Source organism: Triturus cristatus, chromosome 6 (genome assembly GCF_964204655.1).
Source record: "Triturus cristatus chromosome 6, aTriCri1.1, whole genome shotgun sequence".
NCBI classification, from domain to species: domain Eukaryota; kingdom Metazoa; phylum Chordata; class Amphibia; order Caudata; family Salamandridae; genus Triturus; species Triturus cristatus.
The window spans coordinates 42137470-42159387 of NC_140589.1; the positions used below are offsets into that span (position 1 = coordinate 42137470).

The 21918-nt window shown below is 49.7% G+C and overlaps 1 protein-coding gene across 2 annotated transcripts in view; it reads right to left on the bottom strand.

The window, feature by feature from the left end:
- The window catches only part of DAAM2 (dishevelled associated activator of morphogenesis 2), a 630299-nt gene that overhangs the window by 261793 nt on the left and 346588 nt on the right, over window positions 1–21918 (bottom strand). For both annotated transcript variants that reach the window (XM_085610233.1, XM_085610232.1), the window contains exon 6: window positions 474–807. In XM_085610233.1, the coding sequence (XP_085466359.1) occupies window positions 474–807 (334 nt within the window). The remainder of the gene's footprint in view (window positions 1–473; window positions 808–21918) is intronic.

A 21918-nucleotide genomic window follows, 5' to 3' on the forward strand; every position in this document is an offset into this window, starting at 1 on the left:
GTGTTGTACTAACACATACCGTTATTGCTCTAGGACGCTCAGCTGCCCGTCTACCTCTACTTTGCACCATATTGTAATCAACACACGTAGCAGCACAAAATACCTCAATGTTGTTGGCTTTTCAAGACACACTTCATGAGACCAAAACATTGCTGGCTGAGCCAGTCTGGGCTCCGCAAATGAACAGAAGTGATTGCGCCTTCTCTGAGGATTCATAGGCATCCCTGTGTCTCTACTCTCGCTCCTTTCTTGGTGCCTGCACTTGCCCTAGCCGTGCTCAGTAGTTTAGAAAACTAGCCCTAACAGAAGCTGGTGGCACAGATTGACAACACAAAATGGGTTTCTCCAGGTCAATGTGCCCAGGATCAAGGACAGCATAACCCCATGTGACATGCCTGTCACAACCGACCAGTAACATTGGGACTTGGACTCCATCATCCCTGTTCACCAGTTATGAGCAATTCAATTTTTACCTGAAATCGCGTCCTTTCGGCGGCAAACACCTGGTAGTGGAGCATGGCCTGCAGGACCTTCTTGTGCCCGCCGGGCACGAGGCAGACGGCGCCCAGGATCTCCAGCACGGCGATCTTGGTCTTGATGTTCTCCGTCCGTAGGCTTTGCGAGATGATGTTGATGCTCTCGGGGTGCGCCAGGACATGCGCCCTTCCTTGGGAGTTGTTCATCAGGGCCTTGATGCACCCTATAACGGATGTGTGTATGCGGCTCTCTGATGTCTCATAGTCCATGCTCTTTAGGAAGTTCAGCAGGCAGGTCAGGCCATCCAGCTCGATGAACCGGGTCACAAACCTGCGGGAGAGAATTGGAAAAAGGACGGATCAGCCATGCAACAAGATGGAAAGTAGAACCTGACGCAAGTGAGTCTAAAACTGGTACTGTGAAACCTACTGGCATGACAGAGCCTGGCTTGTAGTACAACAGCCCACTGAAGATACCATGTGCCACAATGGTGGCTTCGGAGAAGGATGTTGCCAACTTCAGGCACTTGGATTTCTAAATATTTATTTATGAGATAGAAACCAACATAAAATAAATCACTACTAGGTGTAAAAAAAAGAGTAGCCATGAGATTGCATCGCAAAATTGACAGGACATGTTTGTACCTGAACATCCCAGGGCTGTAGAATTGGAGCAAGTCCCGATGACCTGTGGGTGTCTGTGTTTGAACTTTGGAGATGGTACTACTAGTGGCAACTTGCCAGCTGGTATAATAGTCTACCAGGGAGTATACGGCATGATCCGGCACCAAAGTTTGAAGGGTACTTTGGCCAACCAGGAGATAGTGATCATCTGAGAGGCAAACCCAGATCCTTCTCCTCCGGCCGATACCAGCTCAGTTGCAGCACTTTGCTGATCACACAGTTGTCCATCTAGTCAAGCTTTGCATTTAAGGCCCCTGCTACTATTTGTTGAAGATCGCGAGGAATGAACCGAAGTAATTGAGGAAGATGTATGTGTGACATGAGGTCCCCAAGAAGCCCAAGATTTACTCACTACAGAAGTGAACAGCGTGAGGAGGCCGAAGAGAGTTGAGGGAGGCCGGCTGGCCAGCTGGACCGGCCAGAAGAAGTCAAGAGCCAAGCATCGTCACCTCTATGTCTACAGAATCGAGTTTCCGATTCATATGCAAAAAACTATCCAATAATCCCAGAAGGGTGTTGGAGGCAGTGAAAGAACTCTCCCATAGAACATCGTCAGGCTGATACGTCTGCCTCTCATCAGTGCGGGAGAGGAAGCTGAGACGTAGGTCCTCCAGGAGCCCCCAAAGTCAGAGAGTAAAATGCTAGGGTCAGCAGGGACCCACCTGGAACTCCGAGACCAAGAGAGAAGAAATACTCACCAGGATCTACCTAGATTTGCCTGAATAAGCCACTTCGGAACCCCGAATAGCTGAGTACTTTGGTGTTCCTACAGGAGCACATGATTCATGGTATGCTTCAGACATAGCATGATGCTCCCATGAGCTTGCTTCATGGCACTTGTAGCTCTACTGGATGCTTGAGAATGACATGGCAATAATCATTGTTGGCTATCTGATCGTCTTTACATCACCATCTAACTAACCCTGACGTTCGGGGCAGCCTGGTAATACCCTAGAGTAAAACACAGCAGAGAGCTGGATCTTGAGTTCTGAGAGGTAACCTACTAGCAGTAAATTAGAGTTAAATGTGGGAATTTACATAAAAATTTAGGAGACAAAGTTAATTTAAATGCTATGGTTTTTGGTGAAGATTATTTTCATATTTGATGACTTTTCTAAAAACTCAATAGGATTGTTGCATTGAACGGCTCGGGAATCCTGGCCATGGAAACCTGCTGTTTGACAGCAAGGATATGATTTAGAAACATATAATCCAACTATCAAACAGAAATGTCACTTTTGCAGTCAACACGTAAACCCGCCCCTTGGTCATTCGTAATATTAGCCACATTCAAGGTGTCTTGTGGATATTTCTCAACAGGGCTACAAGGCTTTGCTTGTTAGTAACTATGGCAACTACTTTTCAGATGAAGATGGTGGGCTGGGAGGAGCAAGCCTGAGCCAGGGAGATGAAGCAGGAAGCCGGAAGTCAGGAAGCAGATTATGCGTAGAGACAGTTCAGTTGCGCCTAATGTGTTTACTGGACACAACACTCAGCGGTCAGACATCATCAGACATTATTTTGGCTAGGCAGTTAGTCAGATGTTCCCTACGCCGGCTCACTGGGTGCAGTGTGGTGTGTGTGTTGCGTGGGAGGAGATCATGGTACGTCATTCACCTAGCAGGGAAGCAAAGTGAAACCAGTGACTAACGTGGTTGCCCAATGGGAGCGGAACAGTATCGGCTTCACCCACCATGGCCATTGCCCATTGGCCAGTAACTGCCCCAGGACCCAGAGAAGCCCTCACGATTGGGTACAGATGAGGGGAACCCGGGAGACTGGTTACAGGACCAGGGTGCTGAGAAGCGGAGTGTGATGGAATCGACAGGGAGACCAGCGGATGGAAGATGGAGAAAGGGGGGAAAGTAGGGTTTATATCAAAGGGCGACCCACATATCAATGCAGCCAATATACATGGCCTGGACCCTGAAGTGAGCGACGGAGACAGGTGGACACGGTGAGAGTGTGGGGTCTTTACATAGCACCAGCCAGCATACACACAATGTTACCAGGTAACTTGAAATGAGCAACACTGTAATCTAAAACATCTAAAGTTTGCAAGCTATCACGCGTAACATTATAGTTTCATTTCTTAATACACAATAAATTAAATTTATTTACAAAAAAGTGAAATACATAAGTGATTTAAGAAAATTCACAGTGCAATACATAACAAGGAGAAGAGCCAAGGAGGTTGAAAATGCAACAACAACCCCCCCGCCGACCACACCCGGGGGATGACCGCTCGTGGACCAGTGCATGTTCTCCTCAGGCACAGATCCCATATAGGGGATTCTATCCTGTCCCGCGGAGGTTAGGGTCTGAGTGCACCAATAATTGGTGGGCTCCATCAGAAGAGATGAGCCCGTAGGATCTACCATCCTGTGATGGTGAACCATCCTTCCTGGCGGCGACCCTAGAGCAGGGCTTGTATTCCTCAGACATAGATCCCATGTAGGGTATTCTATACGGTCCCACAGAGGTTAGGGCCGAGTGCACCAAGGACTGGTAGCCTCTACCAGAAGAGACGAGCCCATAGGATCTACTGTGCCCCCGCCACATCCTGTGGCGGTAAACCATCCTTCCTGGTGGCGACCCTGGAGCAGGGCTTGTACTCCTCAGACATAGATCCCATGTAGGGTATTCTATATGGCCCCACAGAGGTTAGGGCCGAGTGCACCAAGGGCTGGTAGCCTCTATCTGAAGAGATGAGCCCGTAGGATTTACCATTATGTGGCAGTGAACCATCCTTCCTGGCAGTGACCCTGGACCAGGGCTTGTACTCCTCAGACATAGATCCAATGTAGGGTATTCTATATGGTCCCACAGAGGTTAGGGCCGAGTGCACCAAGGGCTGGTAGCCTCTACCAGAAGAGACGAGCCCATAGGATCTACCATCCTGTGACGGTGAACCATCCTTCCTGGCAGTGACCCTGGAGCAGGGCTTGTACTCCTCAGACATAGATCCTATGTATGAGACTCAATACTGTCTCACAGAGGTTAGGGTCCGAGCGCACCAAGGACTGGTAGCCTCTACCAGAAGAGACGAAGCCATAGGATCTACTGTGCCCCCGCCACATCCTGTGGCGGTAAACCATCCTTCCTGGCAGTGTCCTCACGCAGAGCAGCGCGTGTTCTCCGTGCCTTCTCAGACAGCGGAAGTGGCCCGAAGAGACTGAACTGAGCCATGAATGAAGATCTGCTTGTCTTGTCCAATGACCTACTGTCTCATCACAGCCACTCTCGCCACGGGGCCAGGAAGTGCCCTCTGACCCACCCAGCCATTTGCCAGACGCACAAACTTTCAATAGTAATTTTGGGAGGACGATTAAAAATTAATTTGAGGTCTAGTTAATTTCTTCTGCGATTGAAATATACCAAGCAGGAGAGATTTTTAGATGCAAGAGACAAACAGGACCATTGACCACTCCAGGCAGGAGTCTGGTTGGATGGAAGGGAGTGCCCGGAGGGAGGAAGGCTCCACAGAGACATTCAGACACATTGTCACTAGAGGGAGGTTTGAAATGTGTTTTTTTAGATGGGGTGTGAATGAAAACCCCTTATGGAATGGAATGGAGTCTGACGCCTGCCTGTCTGCCAGCAGGTCCTAATGAACCTCTCTCACAAAGACCTGCTGTGAGGATGGACAGAGCACAAGGGCGGGAAGGGGCACCGCAGCGGCCATGGATGGCATCTTCCAGGGTCACGGAGGATGAAGACACAAACCCTTTGTGGTGGTTCGTCGTGGACGGATCCGGATGTACTCACTCCAATGGCCATGCAAGTGGTCTCAAGGTCACCCCAAGGTCAAGTCATATATGACATCTCGGGTGTAGGGTCTATTACATTTTATTCAAGGTTTTTGTAAAGCGCTGCAAAGCCCCCCATGTATTCCTTGAAGCGCATCGGTGAAGAGTCTGAAGTAGGCGGCTACTGTAGGGAGAGGTAGTGGTAAAGTAAAATCCAATCCATGGGGGTTATTATTTGAAGTTCAGCTGTGTCTGCCGCCGAGTTCATGGAAACTCTGCCCCTTCTAGAACTTTCCGATACGGTCTGGTATACTCTGAGCTGGCTGGACCGCTCACCTTCCATGCAAGGCTGCTAGCTTCATGAACCAGAAGCTAGTCAGAGTCTCCTACCCTAGCGCCAACATTAGGCGCGAGTTATGTTCTTTCGAGCCCCCTGGGATGGGGTGAAGCCTTGTGCCCTAAGGTTGGTCCAAGGGAAGGGACAATCCTTTCTAGAGTTTCAGCATGCGTACTATGCAAATGAGGAGTTTCAACATGCGTGCTATGTAAATGAGGAGTTTCAGCATGCGTGCATGCATACTATGTATATGAGGAGTTTCAGCATGCGTACTATGTAAATGAGGAGTTTCAGCATGCGTGCAATGTAAATGAGGAGTTTCAGCATGCGTACTATGTATGTATATGAGGAGTTTCAGCATGCGTACTATGTAAATGAGGAGTTTCAGCATGCGTGCAATGTAAATGAGGAGTTTCAGCATGCGTGCATGCGTACTATGTATATGAGGAGTTTCAGCATGCGTACTATGTAAATGAGGAGTTTCAGCATAGTACTATGTAAATGAGGTCCATTTACATTCATTGTATGTCCGTTGATCTGATGTGGGTGGCCTGGAGATCGGTCTCGGACCAGCCCTTATGAGGAGCCAGGAGTGAGATCCAGCTGACAACCACATGCGCAGGTCACAAGGGGGGTACACGCATGCCACATGGGGGATACGTGCAGGCCACATGGGGGGTACGCACAGGCCACATGGAGGGTACACGCGTGCCACATGGGGGATACATGCAGACCACATGGGGGATACGCACAGGCCACATGGAGGGAACACGCACGCCACATGGGGATACAAACAGGCCACATGGGGGATATGCACAGACCACATGGGGGATACGCACAGGCTATGTGGGGGTATACGCACAGGCAACATGGAGGATACATGCAGGCCACATGAGGATGCGCACAGGCCACATGGGGGATACGCACAGGCCACATGGGGGATACGCACAAGCCACATGGGGGATACGCACAGGCCACATGGGGGATACGCACAGGCCACATGGGGGATATGCATTGGCCACATGGGGGATACGCACAGGACACATGGGGGATACAGACAGGCCACATGGGGATACGCACAGTTCACATGGGAGATATGTGAAGGCCATGTGGGGGTTGTGCGCATGCCACATGGCAATACACACAGACCATATGGGAGCTACACGCATGATACATAGGGGATACATGCTGGCCACATAGGGGATACATGCTAGCCACATGGAGGATACGCCAGGCCAGGAAGGGTATACGTTCAGGCTATGTGGGAGAGACGAACAGCAGACATGGGGGATACACGCTTGGTTATGTTGAATAACACTTGTGGTGTTTGAACCTTGGGGCTCCTTAGAAGGACTTATCTCACAAGAGTTGTGTTAGTCTTACGATATAGAACATCTGTTTGGTGGCTAGCAAGAGTGGACATTCTGGATAAACCAGAAGCCCCTTCTGGAAAAGAGCCTGGTAGGTGGAGGCTGCAGCCGGTGGACGCGGTCAGACTAGAATTAGGTCTGGCTTCAGCATCTAGCCTAGTAAGGCCGGTAATGACAATTGGCAAGAGTCACCTCTTATGGAAGATTCTTGCAAAGCAAGTCTCAACGCTCAAGGTTCTTGTATGCGGGTCCCGGGGCTCCCACCTTGGAGCTAACAGACCCCATATGTAGTCCCGTGTTGAGGGGAAGTTTGATTCCAAGCGTTACATCGATACTAAAGGTAAAGAATATGAGAGACTGTGTAAACCTGCAGAATAGACCTAGAATTCATAAACCATATAAACTTGAGTTTGTATACAAGGATGGCTCAGTGACGAAAACAGATACCACTGAAATATGGAGTGATCTGCCATCGCAGGATGAACCCTGCAGTCAATCCAAGGTCACGTGAGTTCCATTTCATTGGGTAAAACGACCACTTTGGAAGTTTGTATTAATTTTTTCAATACCTAATAAAATTCATTTTTTATCTTGGTTTTTAGAATTGTTAATATACGCTTAAGTTGAAACTGTTTTTTGTAAAACTGAATATAAATTAGGCGTTCCATGTCTCTAAATCAATCAATCAGGATTTATAAAGCACGGCTGATCACCCGATCGGGTATCCAGGCGCTTCTAGCCCAGAGAGAGGCTCATTCGAACAGCCGGGTCTTGAGGGCCATTCGGAATTTTGGAAGTGAGGTGATGGTCGTCTCACCTAAGGATGCTGGTACCCACTGGCGGCCTTCTTTCCATGCCTGGTTGATTTGTACCTAGGTGTGCTCTATAAAAAGCCATATAGATCCATCGATACATAGCAGGACAGCAGACGTCCGGATGCGCGAGGAATTCACACGGGAATTTTAAGAATTGTTCTGAGCAGCCCATCCTGTAAGCACCAGGCAGCTCCAGTGGGCCGTGGTGTTTGGGTACATGCCATCCTCTGATTGGATCTCGTACATACCATCCTCTGATTGGATCTCGTACATACCATCCTCTGATTGGATCTCACACATACCATCCTCTGATTGGCTGTACTGGTTGCTCAGACGGGAAACTCATAGACATCTTCACTTTATTTATTTATTTTATTTATTTAGTGCATTTTTATAAAGCGCGGACATTACCCAAAGGTGTCAGAGCGCTGTACAATAGAGCTAGTTACGTTACAAGAGAAAAGTGGTACAGAATATAACATTACACAGACTAAAGGGTACAAAAACACAAAGTCCAACACTGCACACAGGGGTGAGGAATGTACAGGAAAAAATACAAATTTACAACGCAGAGCGAACTTCCAAGAGGGGCCAGAGAATAAAGGGTGCACAAACACAAAATCCAACACAGCACGCAGGGGGGAGGGATGCACAGGAAAAAATACATATTTTCAATGAAGAGCGAACTTCCAAGAGGGGCCGGAGTATGAAAGTATTAGTTCTGAAAGTGTCTTTGGAAGAGAAGAGATTTGAGTTCAGCTTTGAAGATCCGGGTAGAGGAGGTGGCACGGAGCAATGGGGGAAGTGAGTTCCATATTCTCACCGCATTGCCTGAGAAGGATTGCGCCATCGATCTTTCCCTTTTGAAGACGGGGGGCTCAAGCAGAAGCTTTTCCGCATTACGAGAGGGTCGAGTGCCTCCGGACAATTTCAATTTATTTGCCAGGTAACGAGGGGAGGACGTGTGCAAGGCTTTGTGTGTGATGCAGGCAGTTTTGTAAATAGATCTTGCCTCGATCGGAAGCCATTGAAGAGAGGACAGGATAGGAGTGACGTGGTCGCTTCGTTTAGACCCTGAAATGAAGCGAGCTGCTGAATGGAGGATGGATTTGAGAGGGGAGTGGTGGGATTTGGGTAGGTCCAAATTTCCGAAAGAAAGCTGGTCTAAATGACAGACTGCCTGGGGTTTTTCCGGTCTTTTCTTATTACTCACCCAACTTTCCCACAGGAACTCGCTCAATAAACTCGTAATCCTGTAAAGCTGCCCTATAGAAATCATAGACTTGTGGGGGCTGGAGTGGACGTATGGGGTAAGGCATAAAATACCCTGGGGGCACTCTCTGGGCCGCACCATCCTGGAGGTCCAGGGAAAGAGCCGAGTCTGGTTCCTGGAGGGCGCACGCGTGATTGGCTGCCGCGGATCAACGATGCGCCTGCGCCGGACTCTGCATTCTTGTAATGTTTCATGAATTACGTCTCAAAGCTGCCTGTCAATCATGTGGCCTTAAGACGTTGTAAAATGTTATATTTAGAAAATGACGCTGTAAACAGGAACTGCTTGGCCCCATCAACTCACATTTTTGTGTGCGAACCCCTAATGCCTGGCTTCCTCTCTGCAATATCTACATTTTCCGTGGATGTGCTCAGCCCTGGTCCGAGCAGCAGCTGTTCCTACTGTGTAATCAGGGGTCCCTCCTCTCGAGTAGACAGTTCGTGACTTCACTCGGAATGGAAAGGGCGCCACTGGGACTGAATCCAGAGCGGAGACAGGCTCAGGGTGTCCACGTGTCTGGAGCTTGGAAGGACAGACAACCGCCTGCTACATTTGTTGATCCAGTCTCCATGGAATTCCAGAATCGCACAACCTCACACATTCTCTAAAAACCCATAAAGTGGCTTCAAAGGTTCCACCATCAGTCATGTTGCACACAAACACATTTTCAGCGTTGCTGCTATGTGCCTGGACCATGTTAGAGTCCTCGATAGATGATCTGCTTGGCTTCGGACAGGATCTTTGTCTGGTGGAGAGCTTGCGTGGTTGTGAGGGATGGAACCCCAAGTAGCGTCTCAAACATCTCCATAGGTTCCTCGGCGTCCCGCCTTCTGACATATATCTGATACGTAACTGATTCTGCCCTTAACTTGCCTTGCAGTAACTATTTATACTACCCCTTGGTTATGAGACCTTTTTTGTGAACTGCCACCACCATTAATATGACACAACCGGGTTGCAGGTTTTCAAACAATTTTATTCAGCAAAGGGTCATGTTTAGAGGGACATGTTCTTGACGTACACAACCCTGCTGCAAGTCTTGGCTCATGTACCACTATGTGGATCTTGTGAATGTATATGTTAAACCATTCATAGGCCCCAGTCACACCTTTTTGTATGACCCTCTGACATGTATTTGTCTAACCTTCTTTATCAGTGAGGGGGAACAGATGTCAAGATGGCCGCCACATTTTTCATTTATGTGTGCAAAATCCCTAATGTTCTTCTCAACCAGCACAACCACGAGCGGGTGTTGCGCATCTCTCTAGTGAATAGTTTTGTTCTATTTGGGGCGTGAGTAGTCATTTGCCACATCGTTGAGCCCCTAAACTCTATCTGATGGAACAGAGGTTAAGATGGCCACCACGTTCCTAGTCACGGGTGTCAGACCTCTTTTGACCATGTGACACTGTCACGTGATGTAAGCACTGATCTATAGAATCACGAATTTCCAGCCAAGGCTCACATTATCACGAGCCTTTGGTAGACATGAGTCTATCAAGAAAATTTATTTCTTTGACTTGGGGCTGCGGTAGTAACCATCCGCTGCACCGCACTGCTTCCATACTCACGTGTATCCTGAAGGGGCAACAGAGGTCAAGATGTCCACCACGTTAGCAGACCTCACATGGCCATGTGACATCTCACGTGGTTTTCCAGAAAGCCATTTAAGACGGGAACACCAGCCGCAGCTCACTTGACCGCAAGTTGGTGAGAGACACTTGAGAATAAAGGTAAGAAGACTATGACTATTGTTGGGATGCGGGCAGGCGGGAGCATGTAGCTTTGCACCACTGAGTGCTTAGTTTTTCTTAGTTTCAAAAACCTTTATTGCAGGTAGATACTGTTGAACATGGCATAGTGCCTACAACCCTATGCGGGCCGGAAGCGTAATGAAATAGCAAGTATAGCAGTATAAAAGAACACAGCAAGTGGCCTACAACCACTTCGGGCCGACTGCATCAAATTAAACATTGCACAAGGGTTGATTAAGGTGTGGAAAAGCCCAAAAGCCGTAGGGGACTTAAAATCATCTAGTGTCAACATGTGCTCATTGAGTTGAGAGTCCAAGGCCCCAGACGGAGACAACTAGTATGTGAGATCAGGAGGTATGGACAGTGCCCCTCAGGGCCAGAAAACACCGGGCAACCCATAATGGCTCCAAACCCCCTCTGTGTCCAGTAAGCTAAATGTATATGTATGCCGGGAAGGGCACTGCCAGGGCATCGGTAGTAGAAAGAAGAGAACAATAATAGGAAAGTAACGATAACCGTACAGGTCGTGACATGTCATGTGATGTTTGGGCGTCGCATATTACGCAGGTGGAGGTAAGGGGAGGGGGCCTATGTCGGTGGGTGGGGAGATCAGCTAGCAATCCCATGATGGCGAGCTACCATCAAGCTGGGGTTCAAGCATCCTTCAATCGCTGGGGAAGAGTTGCAGTGCTTGGAGCTTCGGGGGGCTAAAGCAAGTGAATTTGATGCGCATGAGATAAGAGAGCAGAGGCTGCCAAACGCGCTGGAATTTCTTTTCAGTATTCGCTATGATGTGTGAGATCCTCTCCATAGCCAGCGCATGCCACACCCGAACAAACCACTGAGCTATGGATGGGGCCGAAGCCTGCTTCCATGTGCACGCTAAGAGTTGTCGCGCTGTCAAAAGGAGATGGCTTATGAGGGCGCAATCCGCCCCAGTCACTGCCGCGAGATTAGGGGGACGGATGCCCAGGGTTCACCACGTGTTGCAGTGGCGGGATCGGGTAGCCCACCACCCCTTTAATGTGACCCAGAACTTCCTTCCAGAAAGTAGCTATCACGTGACAGGACCACCAGATGTGATAGAGAGTGCCTTCTGCCGACGCACATCTCTAGCACAGGTTGGAGAGGGAGCGATACATGGTAGCCAGCCGGGAGGGCGTATAGTACCATTGGAGCGTCAGCTTGTAGGCCGCTTAGTTTTTTAAATTAATTTTATGTTCATGTTGCCCCCAGGTTTTAAGGAGGTCAGGGAAGCAAGCACTGATGGACTTTGACATCAACACATGACGATCTCTAAGGACTGAATACTACTAATATTTTGAATCCACTACCCCCTGGAGGCCGACGAGCACATCCAGAGGGGTGAGTTTCTAAGACCTTAAATTGAGGGGTCAACTTTGGGAGTCCATGTGTGGACTTGTTTTATTAAAGGTATTAAAGGGAGAGGAGTACACTTAGTCTTTCCCTCTCATTACAGGTACACAGCTAAAGTTTTGAACATCTGGTTGATTGGTAAGTACATGTAACGGATGCAGCAACTGCATAGAGTAGTAGCTATACACATGTAGGAATGTAGATAGTAACTGGCACTCTCACCATTTTGCAGATGATCCTTGGATAAGAACTGCTTCCGGGCTCGGGGGAGTTAATAGATTAAATCTTGTGAATTCCCAACCACCAAAGGCGAGTACCCCAAGAGTATGGCGGCTCACACATTGTACACTTTTTATTCCACACCATACTAATAGGAATTTCATATTCCGTTGAATAGGCTGTCACACTTCCTTGTTTTGTCCTGAAGAAGACCCTACTTGATATATCTACAAACACATATATATACAGGGTCGAAACATCGACGTACAACCATCTTATGTCCTGGCTCACTATAGCAATTAATTTAAGAAATAGGACTAGCTAAAGTGAAAGACCTGAAAAGGACAGAGAATTTATGTTATTGTCTTGTTTATTGTATGAATTTGAAAGGTCACCCATTTGTACTATATGTCACCACAGTCACCCATTGAATTGTCTGTGTATTTGTTATTGTGTTTTCTTTGTCAGACAGCTCCCATTGGTATTATCTTTTTGTATAAAATGATTTACACAATTGGCGAGAAACATAGAAAAACAGAACAAATAATGTAATAAATATATATATTTTTGATAAAATCTTACTGAGATGTGGTACATTTATAAAAGTCTAGTACAAAATCACTATTGATTGTGAAAGAAATGATCAGGTTCTTCACCAGTACCCCTTGGTACTTTAACAACGGAACCACTTGTAGCTTTATAACTATTAACCCTGGTTCTGAGGGATACAGGGTGACCCCATTGATCTTAATTAGAATACCACTTGAAGCAAATTCCAAGGGCCCCAGACAGTGGCATAAGGTGAGATACCCACTGTCATTGAAAGAGAAGAGCCCAGGCATCCATTAGAGCCATTGCCTGGTGTCACTCGTCACCCGTCAGACTTATGCCTGTACTGCAAGTACCTCACATCACCATAAGTACTGGAGAGTATCAAAAAATCGGCTGAGCATATCTCGCCGAGCCTCCAGGCTGCCAAGCCCAGGACATTTCCATAAGCGGACGGGCACTGGGTGATAAATGGCAGATCTGGTCCTCACAAAACCATTGATGCAGAGGAAGTGAAACTGCCCTTTATGGGTTAACCTCACCAGTGCTGTGCGGCCTGCCCACCATGGCACAGAAAAAGCAAAAAAGGGGCAAGCACGAGCCATGGAGTATGGCACAGAAGAATGAAGTCTTGCTGCTTCCAAGGCCACCCCAGATCAGGATCCCGGCAAATTCTGGCGATGTCTCACGTGCCTTGTGGATCTCTTTGGCCCAATAGAGGACGCATCTCACGATAAAGCGACAGCACCACGACACACCTGACAATCACCTGTCTGGCATCCCAAAGACCGTTAACAGCGCCACACAACTAGCAGCCATGGAGTCAGGGTAACACCACCACCACCATCAGGCTCCATTCGACATCAAACCCTCATCTGGCACTTCCGCTCGCAAAGAGCGCAGAGCAACACCTGAGAGGGGCGGCGGGCCGCCTGCTGCAGCTCTTCAGCAGCACCACAAACCCAACTGTAGTAAGGCTGTTGTGAGTCGCTGCCTACGGGGCACACAACCCACTGGGAATGGTCTAGCTCTAGGGCTGTAGGCCACTCGCAGGCCCTCTGTTGGCTGCTGCCCAGCATCACGCGCCTACATCCTCAGATGTATCATGTATTTGTGTCATCCATGGGTGAGTGGTCCAGGGTCACACTACCTACAGTCTACGATTAAGAAGAGAATAATACATTAACACCAAACATCAGGGAACTGGACCCCACCGAGATCCGAGGGGCTGGGCTGCTTTAATGCCAATGCATTATGTCGTGTGATGGAAGCCACATGCGTGGGACGTGGGGTCACGAGAGTCTGCATGAGATGCATGTTCATTAGTGAGTAGGCATTCCAGGGGCATTGCGCGGGTGTTCCCACGCATCTCCCACGGTTTTTGATGCATTCCCAGATTTACAAGGCCTTCTAAACCCGGAAACACGCCAACAAGATACGTCTCCCCAGAGAGAAATATCTTTATTTCCCCTAATTGTTTTCCTCTTTCTATGTGTGTATTATGCAGCACACTTACAAACAGGAAAAAGCCTCCCAGGGTTGACTTGTGTATAAAAAGAATCCTGCCTACAACACAGGCCCCCTTGTAACTTAGTGCATGGGTGCCTGCGTTGGCGCTAGCCTGCCAAAACGGCGCCAGCGCAGGGGGGAAGAAAGGACAGGACTGCGCCGGATTGGATAAGTAATATGCATCCCTGCCCGTTCCCTGTGACGCAGGCCAGCGCAGCAAGGTGACCACTAAAGTCCCAAATATGGCCCAAAGTACATTGATGACACCTGACTACTATGGACAAACAAACGGCGAGCCGTGACAGGCCTTGGAACTCTGAAGCCACAGATACGACCCCGTTTGTGTGTTTTAATTAATGTCTTTCAGTTTCCACGAAAAGCAATCAGGGATGGGGCGAGGAGAGAGAACAGCGGCAAAGACACGCAAGAGGGCGGGCGACCCAAAAGCGTATGTTGGGCATTAAAAGTTGTACAGTTTCTAGGAACTGTGTGCGCGCGAGGCAGCGAGGGGCCCTTTCTGGGAACTCAGAGAAGGAGTGAACTGGTTGGGAGCACATCCCTCGGCGAGCAGTGGCGCTGAACTCACTCCCACGGGATTATCCAGGATTCACGTGACGTCCCATGTGCCCGGGACCCTGCACGTGCCCTGCGCCTTCATCCAGATGAGCCGGGCTTCCTGGAGGCGGCAGTGTGGGTTGAATGGACTCAGCTATCAGAAAAGACCCGTTTTTAAAAGGAGACGCCCCCACCTGGACAGGTGGCCATCTCAGGGCGCGCACTGATATCTATGGTTATAATCAGAGGATTGTACAAGGGGGGCAGCGGACTGTCGATGGAAGGGATGTTTCTGTGAGATGCCGCCTTTTCCTCATGGTCTTGTAGGTAAACAAATGAGGGCAGTGCAGAGGCTCTTTGGGGCAGTGCGGCGCGGCACAAGGGGTCACTGTCCTGGCCAGTTCAGGCCCTGATCAGTGTCATTGTAAGATATGGAAGAGTTTCCAAGATCCCAGAATGCAACGTGGGACGGAGGAATACATTGGTCTGGCTGAGGTTATCACAAATGATGTGGGTCTACGTTGCTAAGTGTGAAGCACTCACAACAGCCAAGTAGTTCCAGTACTTCATTTGAGCCGGTGGTTTCCGGTGCTCAGCACGGGCACTTATTTGTCAGCACCAGCGTTTATGACAATCAGTCAATCAGTCTGCCACATGGTGGCGCTGTCTGCCTAATGTAGGTGTGAGCACAGCAGCAGCTCTTTATTAATACACTATACATTAACAATGATTAATGACTGCCGCCCAAGCCGTTCTCGTAGCTTTGGGGGCCTGGCATAGGTTGAATTGCCACACCTGCAGGAGTGTGATGGGTGGTACTTGTGTTGGTGCTGTCATTGGCAGAGCTGGCAGGGGGAATGGATGGTGCAAACTGCAGTGGCCTCCTGATCGGGCCCTGGCACTTCTCTTTTTTTTTAATGAATGAAGCCCTGTCTATGGCACATCTCACCACCAGTGCTTAATTTGCAATAAAATAAGTGCCAGGGCCCCCATCAGGAGGCCACTGCAGCTTGAACTACTCAGAGGTCAAAAGGGCATCGTGGCGCTAAAAAAATAGCGCTGAGCGCACAATTGCTCTTCTCTTGTAATCCCAGTTAATCTCACACAATTCTGTGATAATTCCATGTGATTAGGCTACAGGGAGTCAAGTCCACCCCTAGATATACCCTTCTTCTTTCAAAATCCGCCACATTACATGAGCATGCCTGCTTTGTACTACACGGGATAAAGTGTCACTCAAAGTGTCACGCATTACAGATTGAAATGTCACACGTGCACATACTAACAAGATGAACAAGTCTGACAACTTTACAGCTGTGATATCTGAGCGTCCTCCATTCTCTGCTTGGCGGCAGTGTTGCTGGGGGTGGGGGTGGGTCAGGATGTACCCACCTACCCGGCCCCACCGCTCTTACCTGCACGGGCCGCGGCTGAGGGCAGGATGTCCCCACCCACCTGGCCCCACCGCTCCTACCTGCACGGGCCACGGCTGAGGGCAGGATGTCCCCACCCACCCGGCCCCACCGCTCTTACCTGCATGTGCCGCGGCTGAGGGCAGGATATCCCCACCCACCCGGCCCCACTACTTTCACCTGCACAGGCCATGGCTGAGGGCAGGATGTCCCCACCCACCCGGCCCCACTACTTTCACCTGCACAGGCCATGGCTGAGGGCAGGATATCCCCACCCACCCGGCCCCACTACTTTCACCTGCACAGGCCATGGCTGAGGGCAGGATGTCCCCACCCACCAGAGGGCCTGAGGAGAACACTTCCCAAGCCACAGGCACACATCTTCTCCTCCTGTTACAGGCTGCACAGGTTCAGCAAACATTGGGCCTGTACCCAGCTCTCAGCACAGAGAAGGATGCAGACAGTGGGCAGGCAGGGGCATAAACCCAGTGCCAACATGGAACAGAAATACTTCCTCTAAATTCCAGTTCAAGCTGGGCTACGAGGGGATCAGAAGTAATTAAAAAGTGATTAACCATAGTTCATAAGAGTGTGTTTTCCCTCACTGTGGCCTACAGCTCTGGGAAACCCAAAAACAAACGCAACCGGGCCCTGCTTGCTGGTGACTGGTCGCAGTGGCATAGCTAATGTGTCATGGGCCTTGTACAAGGAAGGAAATGGGCCTCCTAGCTGTTGTTTGAACTGTGAAATACAGGGTTCATTGGGCCCCGGTGCCACTGCACCTGCTGCACTTTAATGGAAGCTATGCCTCTGGCTGGTCAAGGTTCATCATTCAGACCTGAGCCACAACAACAGGTGGGGGCAGTAAATGGACTGACACCCCTTCCTGCAGACCATGCCATTTACCAATACTTCATGGGGGTGGAAACTCCATGGACGGGCCCATTCACATCATGCAGCCTGAATCCCGCGCCCCTGCAAACCATTGGAATCTGGTAACGACACCAGAGGCCTCATAGTAACATTTTTATTTTAAAAATACGGTTAGGAGGTTAGAAATGTACTCAGAAGATATCTGTACTCTTAGACCATTTCCTTTACAAGCGCTTATGTTTTTTTTGCAGTTTTAAATAGCACGAATTCGACCAGAAGGTATTGGAGCGCTTTACACGAGCAGCAGTTACATTACACAAGGACGCATTCTGATTTGCCCAGAATCACAGGATGTTGAGCCGACGCTGAGCTACCAACCTGGTTTCCGAGCTCCAATGCCAGCAGCTCTGGGATAAACGCCACATCCTCTTCTCTCTTGGGGCATGTAAGTGTATGAGGACAAGAACCAGTGAAGAGTAAAAAGAACGGAAGTGCACTTACAGTCCATCCTGGCGCTCTTCAGGTGAAAGATTTGGGGTACGCCCAGATGTTATAGGGGTCTGCAAACCCTTTCCAGATAGCAGGACCGCCGAGGACTTCACTTGGGAAGACTTGTGACATCATCACCTTCACGCATGACAAGACAGCAGCAAAGGACAATGAGGACACCAAAGTTCAGACTCCGAATTTCAACATCTGTAATAGGTGAGGTGCCTATCGGGAGCCTTTTTTTGGTATAGTGTCCCAAAGGGGTCGGTCAGAGGTGCCAGCGTCTTTGCAAGTCTGGACTGGCACCACAGTACAGAGCCAGTATGTACCTCCCCGGAAGCAGAACCCATCGGCGGGACTGCCAGGGCACTCCTACCTTTCACCAACACCTAGAACAGCATGCCAGCCCTGGCGCCAGGCATGGCATACCATGAAGGGCCCGGAGAGTTGAGGTAAAACAGTGAGCCAGCTCAGGGCTCGCGGTAGCCTCTCTGCCCCCATGATGGTCCCAGATACAAGGGCAAGAGGGGGGGGGGGGGGGGAGGGATCACCGCCGAAAAGCATGAAGGTCGAGTCACCCAAATGCCAGAGGTAGGGGAAGTGACCTCAAACTCTTTTTAACCTCAATGATATCACAGGAAGTGACATCATGTGATATTTAAAAATTGAAGCCCAAGAAATGATGCCACGTGACCTTTATCCTGATCTGATGAAACCATAATTGGTGTCAATGTAGCCTATTTTTTACCTCAAACAGACAAATACTAAATGACCGGGAGATGCACAGAAACGAGATTTAAAAACAGTAGTGGTCAGGCACACTAGAAATAATTCAGAGGGACCAAAAACTGCAAATGAAGTATGTTGTTGGCTTGATCGACTCCTTTTTATTGATAAGCAGACTTCACATCATGGCTTGTAAGGAGCCACCCATCATGGCTTGTAAGAAGCCACCCATCATGGCTTGTAAGAAGCCACCCATCATGGCTGGTAAGGAGCCACCCATCATGGCTGGTAAGGAGCCACCCATCATAGCTGGTAAAGAGCCACCCATCATGGCTGGTAAGGAGCCACCCATCATGGCTGGTAAGGAGCCACCCATCATGGCTGGTAAGGAGCCACCCATCATGGCTGGTAAGGAGCCACCCATCATGGCTTGTAAGAAGCCACCCATCATGGCTGGTAAGGAGCCACCCATCACGGCTGGTAAGGAGCCACCCATCATGGCTTGTAAGGAGCCACCCATCATGGCTTGTAAGGAGCCACCCATCACGGCTTGTAAGGAGCCACCCATCATGGCTTGTAAGGAGCCACCCATCACGGCTGGTAAGGAGCCACCCATCACGGCTGGTAAGGAGCCACCGATCACGGCTGGTAAGGAGCCACCCATCACGGCTGGTAAGGAGTCACCCATCATGGCTTGTAAGGAGCCACCCATCACGGCTGGTAAGGAGCCACCCATCACGGCTGGTAAGGAGCCACCCATCATGGCTGGTAAGGAGCCACCCAGGAGCCACCCATCATGGCTTGTAAGGAGCCACCCATCATGGCTGGTAAGGTGCCACCCATCATGGCTTGTAAGGAGCCACCCATCATGGCTGGTAAGGAGCCACCCATCATGGCTTGTAAGGAGCTACCCATCATGGCTGGTAAGGAGCCACCCATCATGGCTGGTAAGGAGCCACCCATCATGGCTGGTAAGGTGCCACCCATCATGGCTGGTAAGGAGCCACCCATGATGGCTGGTAAGGAGCCACCCATCATGGCTTGTAAGGAGCCACCCATCATGGCTTGTAAGGAGCCACCCATCATGGCTGGTAAGGAGCCACCCATCATGGCTGGTAAGGAGCCACCCATCATGGCTGGTAAGGAGCCACCCATCATGGCTGGTAAGGAGCCACCCATGATGGCTGGTAAGGAGCCACCCATCATGGCTTGTAAGGAGCCACCCATCATGGCTTGTAAGGAGCCACCCATCATGGCTGGTAAGGAGCCACCCATCATGGCTGGTAAGGAGCCACCCATCATGGCTGGTAAGGAGCCACCCATGATGGCTGGTAAGGAGCCACCCATCATGGCTTGTAAGGAGCTACCCATCATGGCTGGTAAGGTGCCACCCATCATGGCTTGTAAGGAGCCACCCATCATCGCTTGTAAGGAGTCACCACACGCGTGGAGCAAAGACCGGATGCTTCTGCTCAGACTGTGAGAAGAGTTTTAAAAAAGGTGCACTTTTCATTTGTTTACCTTTATTTTGTATTATAAAGAGTGTGCATTCCCCTTAAAGGGTAAACTCCCAGTGGGATCTGCAGAAGGTAAAGAGTGTCCATCTGGGCACTGTTTATCTTCCAGGCTTGGTACTGCTTTTGCCATCGCTGAGGCCAGGGGTCGCAGAAGCAGAGTTAGGGGTCGCAAGAGGCAGGCCAGGGTTGCAGCTGTGACCCCTGGCGAGCCCTAAATGACATCCATGCCGCAAAGGAGCCTCCCCTCTCCTGGTGGTCATTGGGGGGGGGGGGCTGCCAGTGGTGTCCTGGGATAAGCCAAGTGCCAGCTGCATCTCTGAGTGACAACACTTAAAATTAAGGAAAGATCACACCTGGCCGCCCAGGGTGGGAGTGAGGACAATGTTCTGAGTGTCACGAGTGCAACAGCCAGTGCTTAATTTGAGCCAGTGGTTTCTGGTGCTCGGCACATAATTATCTACAGCTAATGACAGTCTGCCACATGGTGACACTGTGTGTCTAATTTAAAGTTGTTTATTAATTCAATATACACCAAAAATGTCTATGACTGCCGCCCAAGCCATTCTTATAACCATGGGGGCCTGGAATAGTCTGAATTCTCACACCTGTAGGAGTGTGATGGTTAGTAGTTGTGTTGTTACTATCATTGGCAGCGCTGGAAAGGACAATGTGTGGTGCGCGCTGCAGTGATCGGTGGAGGGCGCTGCATGGACCCAGGCAGCCAGAGTCCTTCAGTGAGAACATCTGCAGAACATACCCTCGTAGCAACCACCAGAAACGGTGAAAAGATGCACCCGGTGCACAAGTAGCGGGCCTGCCTCGGCCTGGTCACTCCGAGGAGGGGTCACCTGTGGTCCAGGGGCATGATCTCTGGCTCTGGCACCTGCGTCACGCCCTTTCTTGTCCCTCGCGGGTCTTTCATTCTTCTTCATCATTGTTGTGTAGTGTCTCGAAGACCCCCGAGAGGCATGGAGGTGCTTTGGGAAGGTTTCCATTCACACACCGACACTGATTCCTTAAAAGTGGTGCTACCCACGAACCGACCACCCGATGGATTCCCGGGTGTCCTCTCATTGGCGTCTCCCGATCTATGCTTGATCCAGAACGGAAATGACGTGAAGGGCGCCAAGATTTTAAGAGAACTTAAGGGTCATACAAATGGAAGAAAAGCGCTAAACAAATGCACCTAAATGAACACGTATACAAATATACGCTAACACTGTGGTAAAATGTTGAGTCTGACCAATCACAGTCCTGGCGACAAACAGATTAGGGCTCCAGCGCCCATATCGCACCCTGGCCCAATGTGCCAGCGTTACCCCGTCTGCCCATGGCCTGGCATCTGGTTTTAGCCCCGAGGAGCCACCTTTCTCATCGAGCACTTTGCCTGCGCTGATGCCCGGGTCTTGCCAGGGTGCCAAGTGGGCCACCGTCCAGCAGCACCAGGGCCGACTCTGGTTGATGGTAATTGCAGCGGCTGTGGTGCCAGGGGATGCCCTCGGGTGGCAGGACGCAGGCAGACATGGCAGCGCTTCCTTCGGCTTCCTGGCGCTTCCATCCCTAGAAAGGACTTCCATTAACAGGCCCTGTACAGTGGACTCAGTGAGCCGCGGCTCTCACACGTCCACTGACTGCTTCCGTGCATTTAAATCGAAGTACACGAGGCTCGAACCAGTTCGAAAACACAACTGGTGGCAAAGTGTAGAATGAGACAGAGAGATGGGTGGATGTAAAAGAAACCGGAGTGGAACATGGAAAGAGTGGGGGATGGAAAGAAGACAAGAAATAAAGGGCATGGCCATCACGGGAATAAACAAGGGTGAAAGTGCTGTGTAAGGGGGTGAGATGAGAAAGGGAGGAGCGTGTAACAGGCTCCAGAAAAAGGTGAAAAGGGAGGGGACAGAATCGAAAGTGGATGATTGAATATTGTGAACTCGGAGGAAGGGGTAACAGATAAACATCTGGTGATTTTTGTAGAAAGAAATGTAGATTTCCTTCGAATGATATGAATAAAAAACCTTTTCAAGCACATGTGCGTTTTCGAACAGTTTCATATGAATCCCATGACATTTACCCTAAATGTTTCTTAAACTTTGGACAGATACATTGAAAGCGAGCTTTGCCCGACCAGTGACGTCAGCGGCATAGCTCGAAGAAGCCCTGCTTCCAGATGCTCGTTCAACATTTACTTTTTGAATTTAAAGAACTTTATTATGTCATCGAAATAGAGCTAC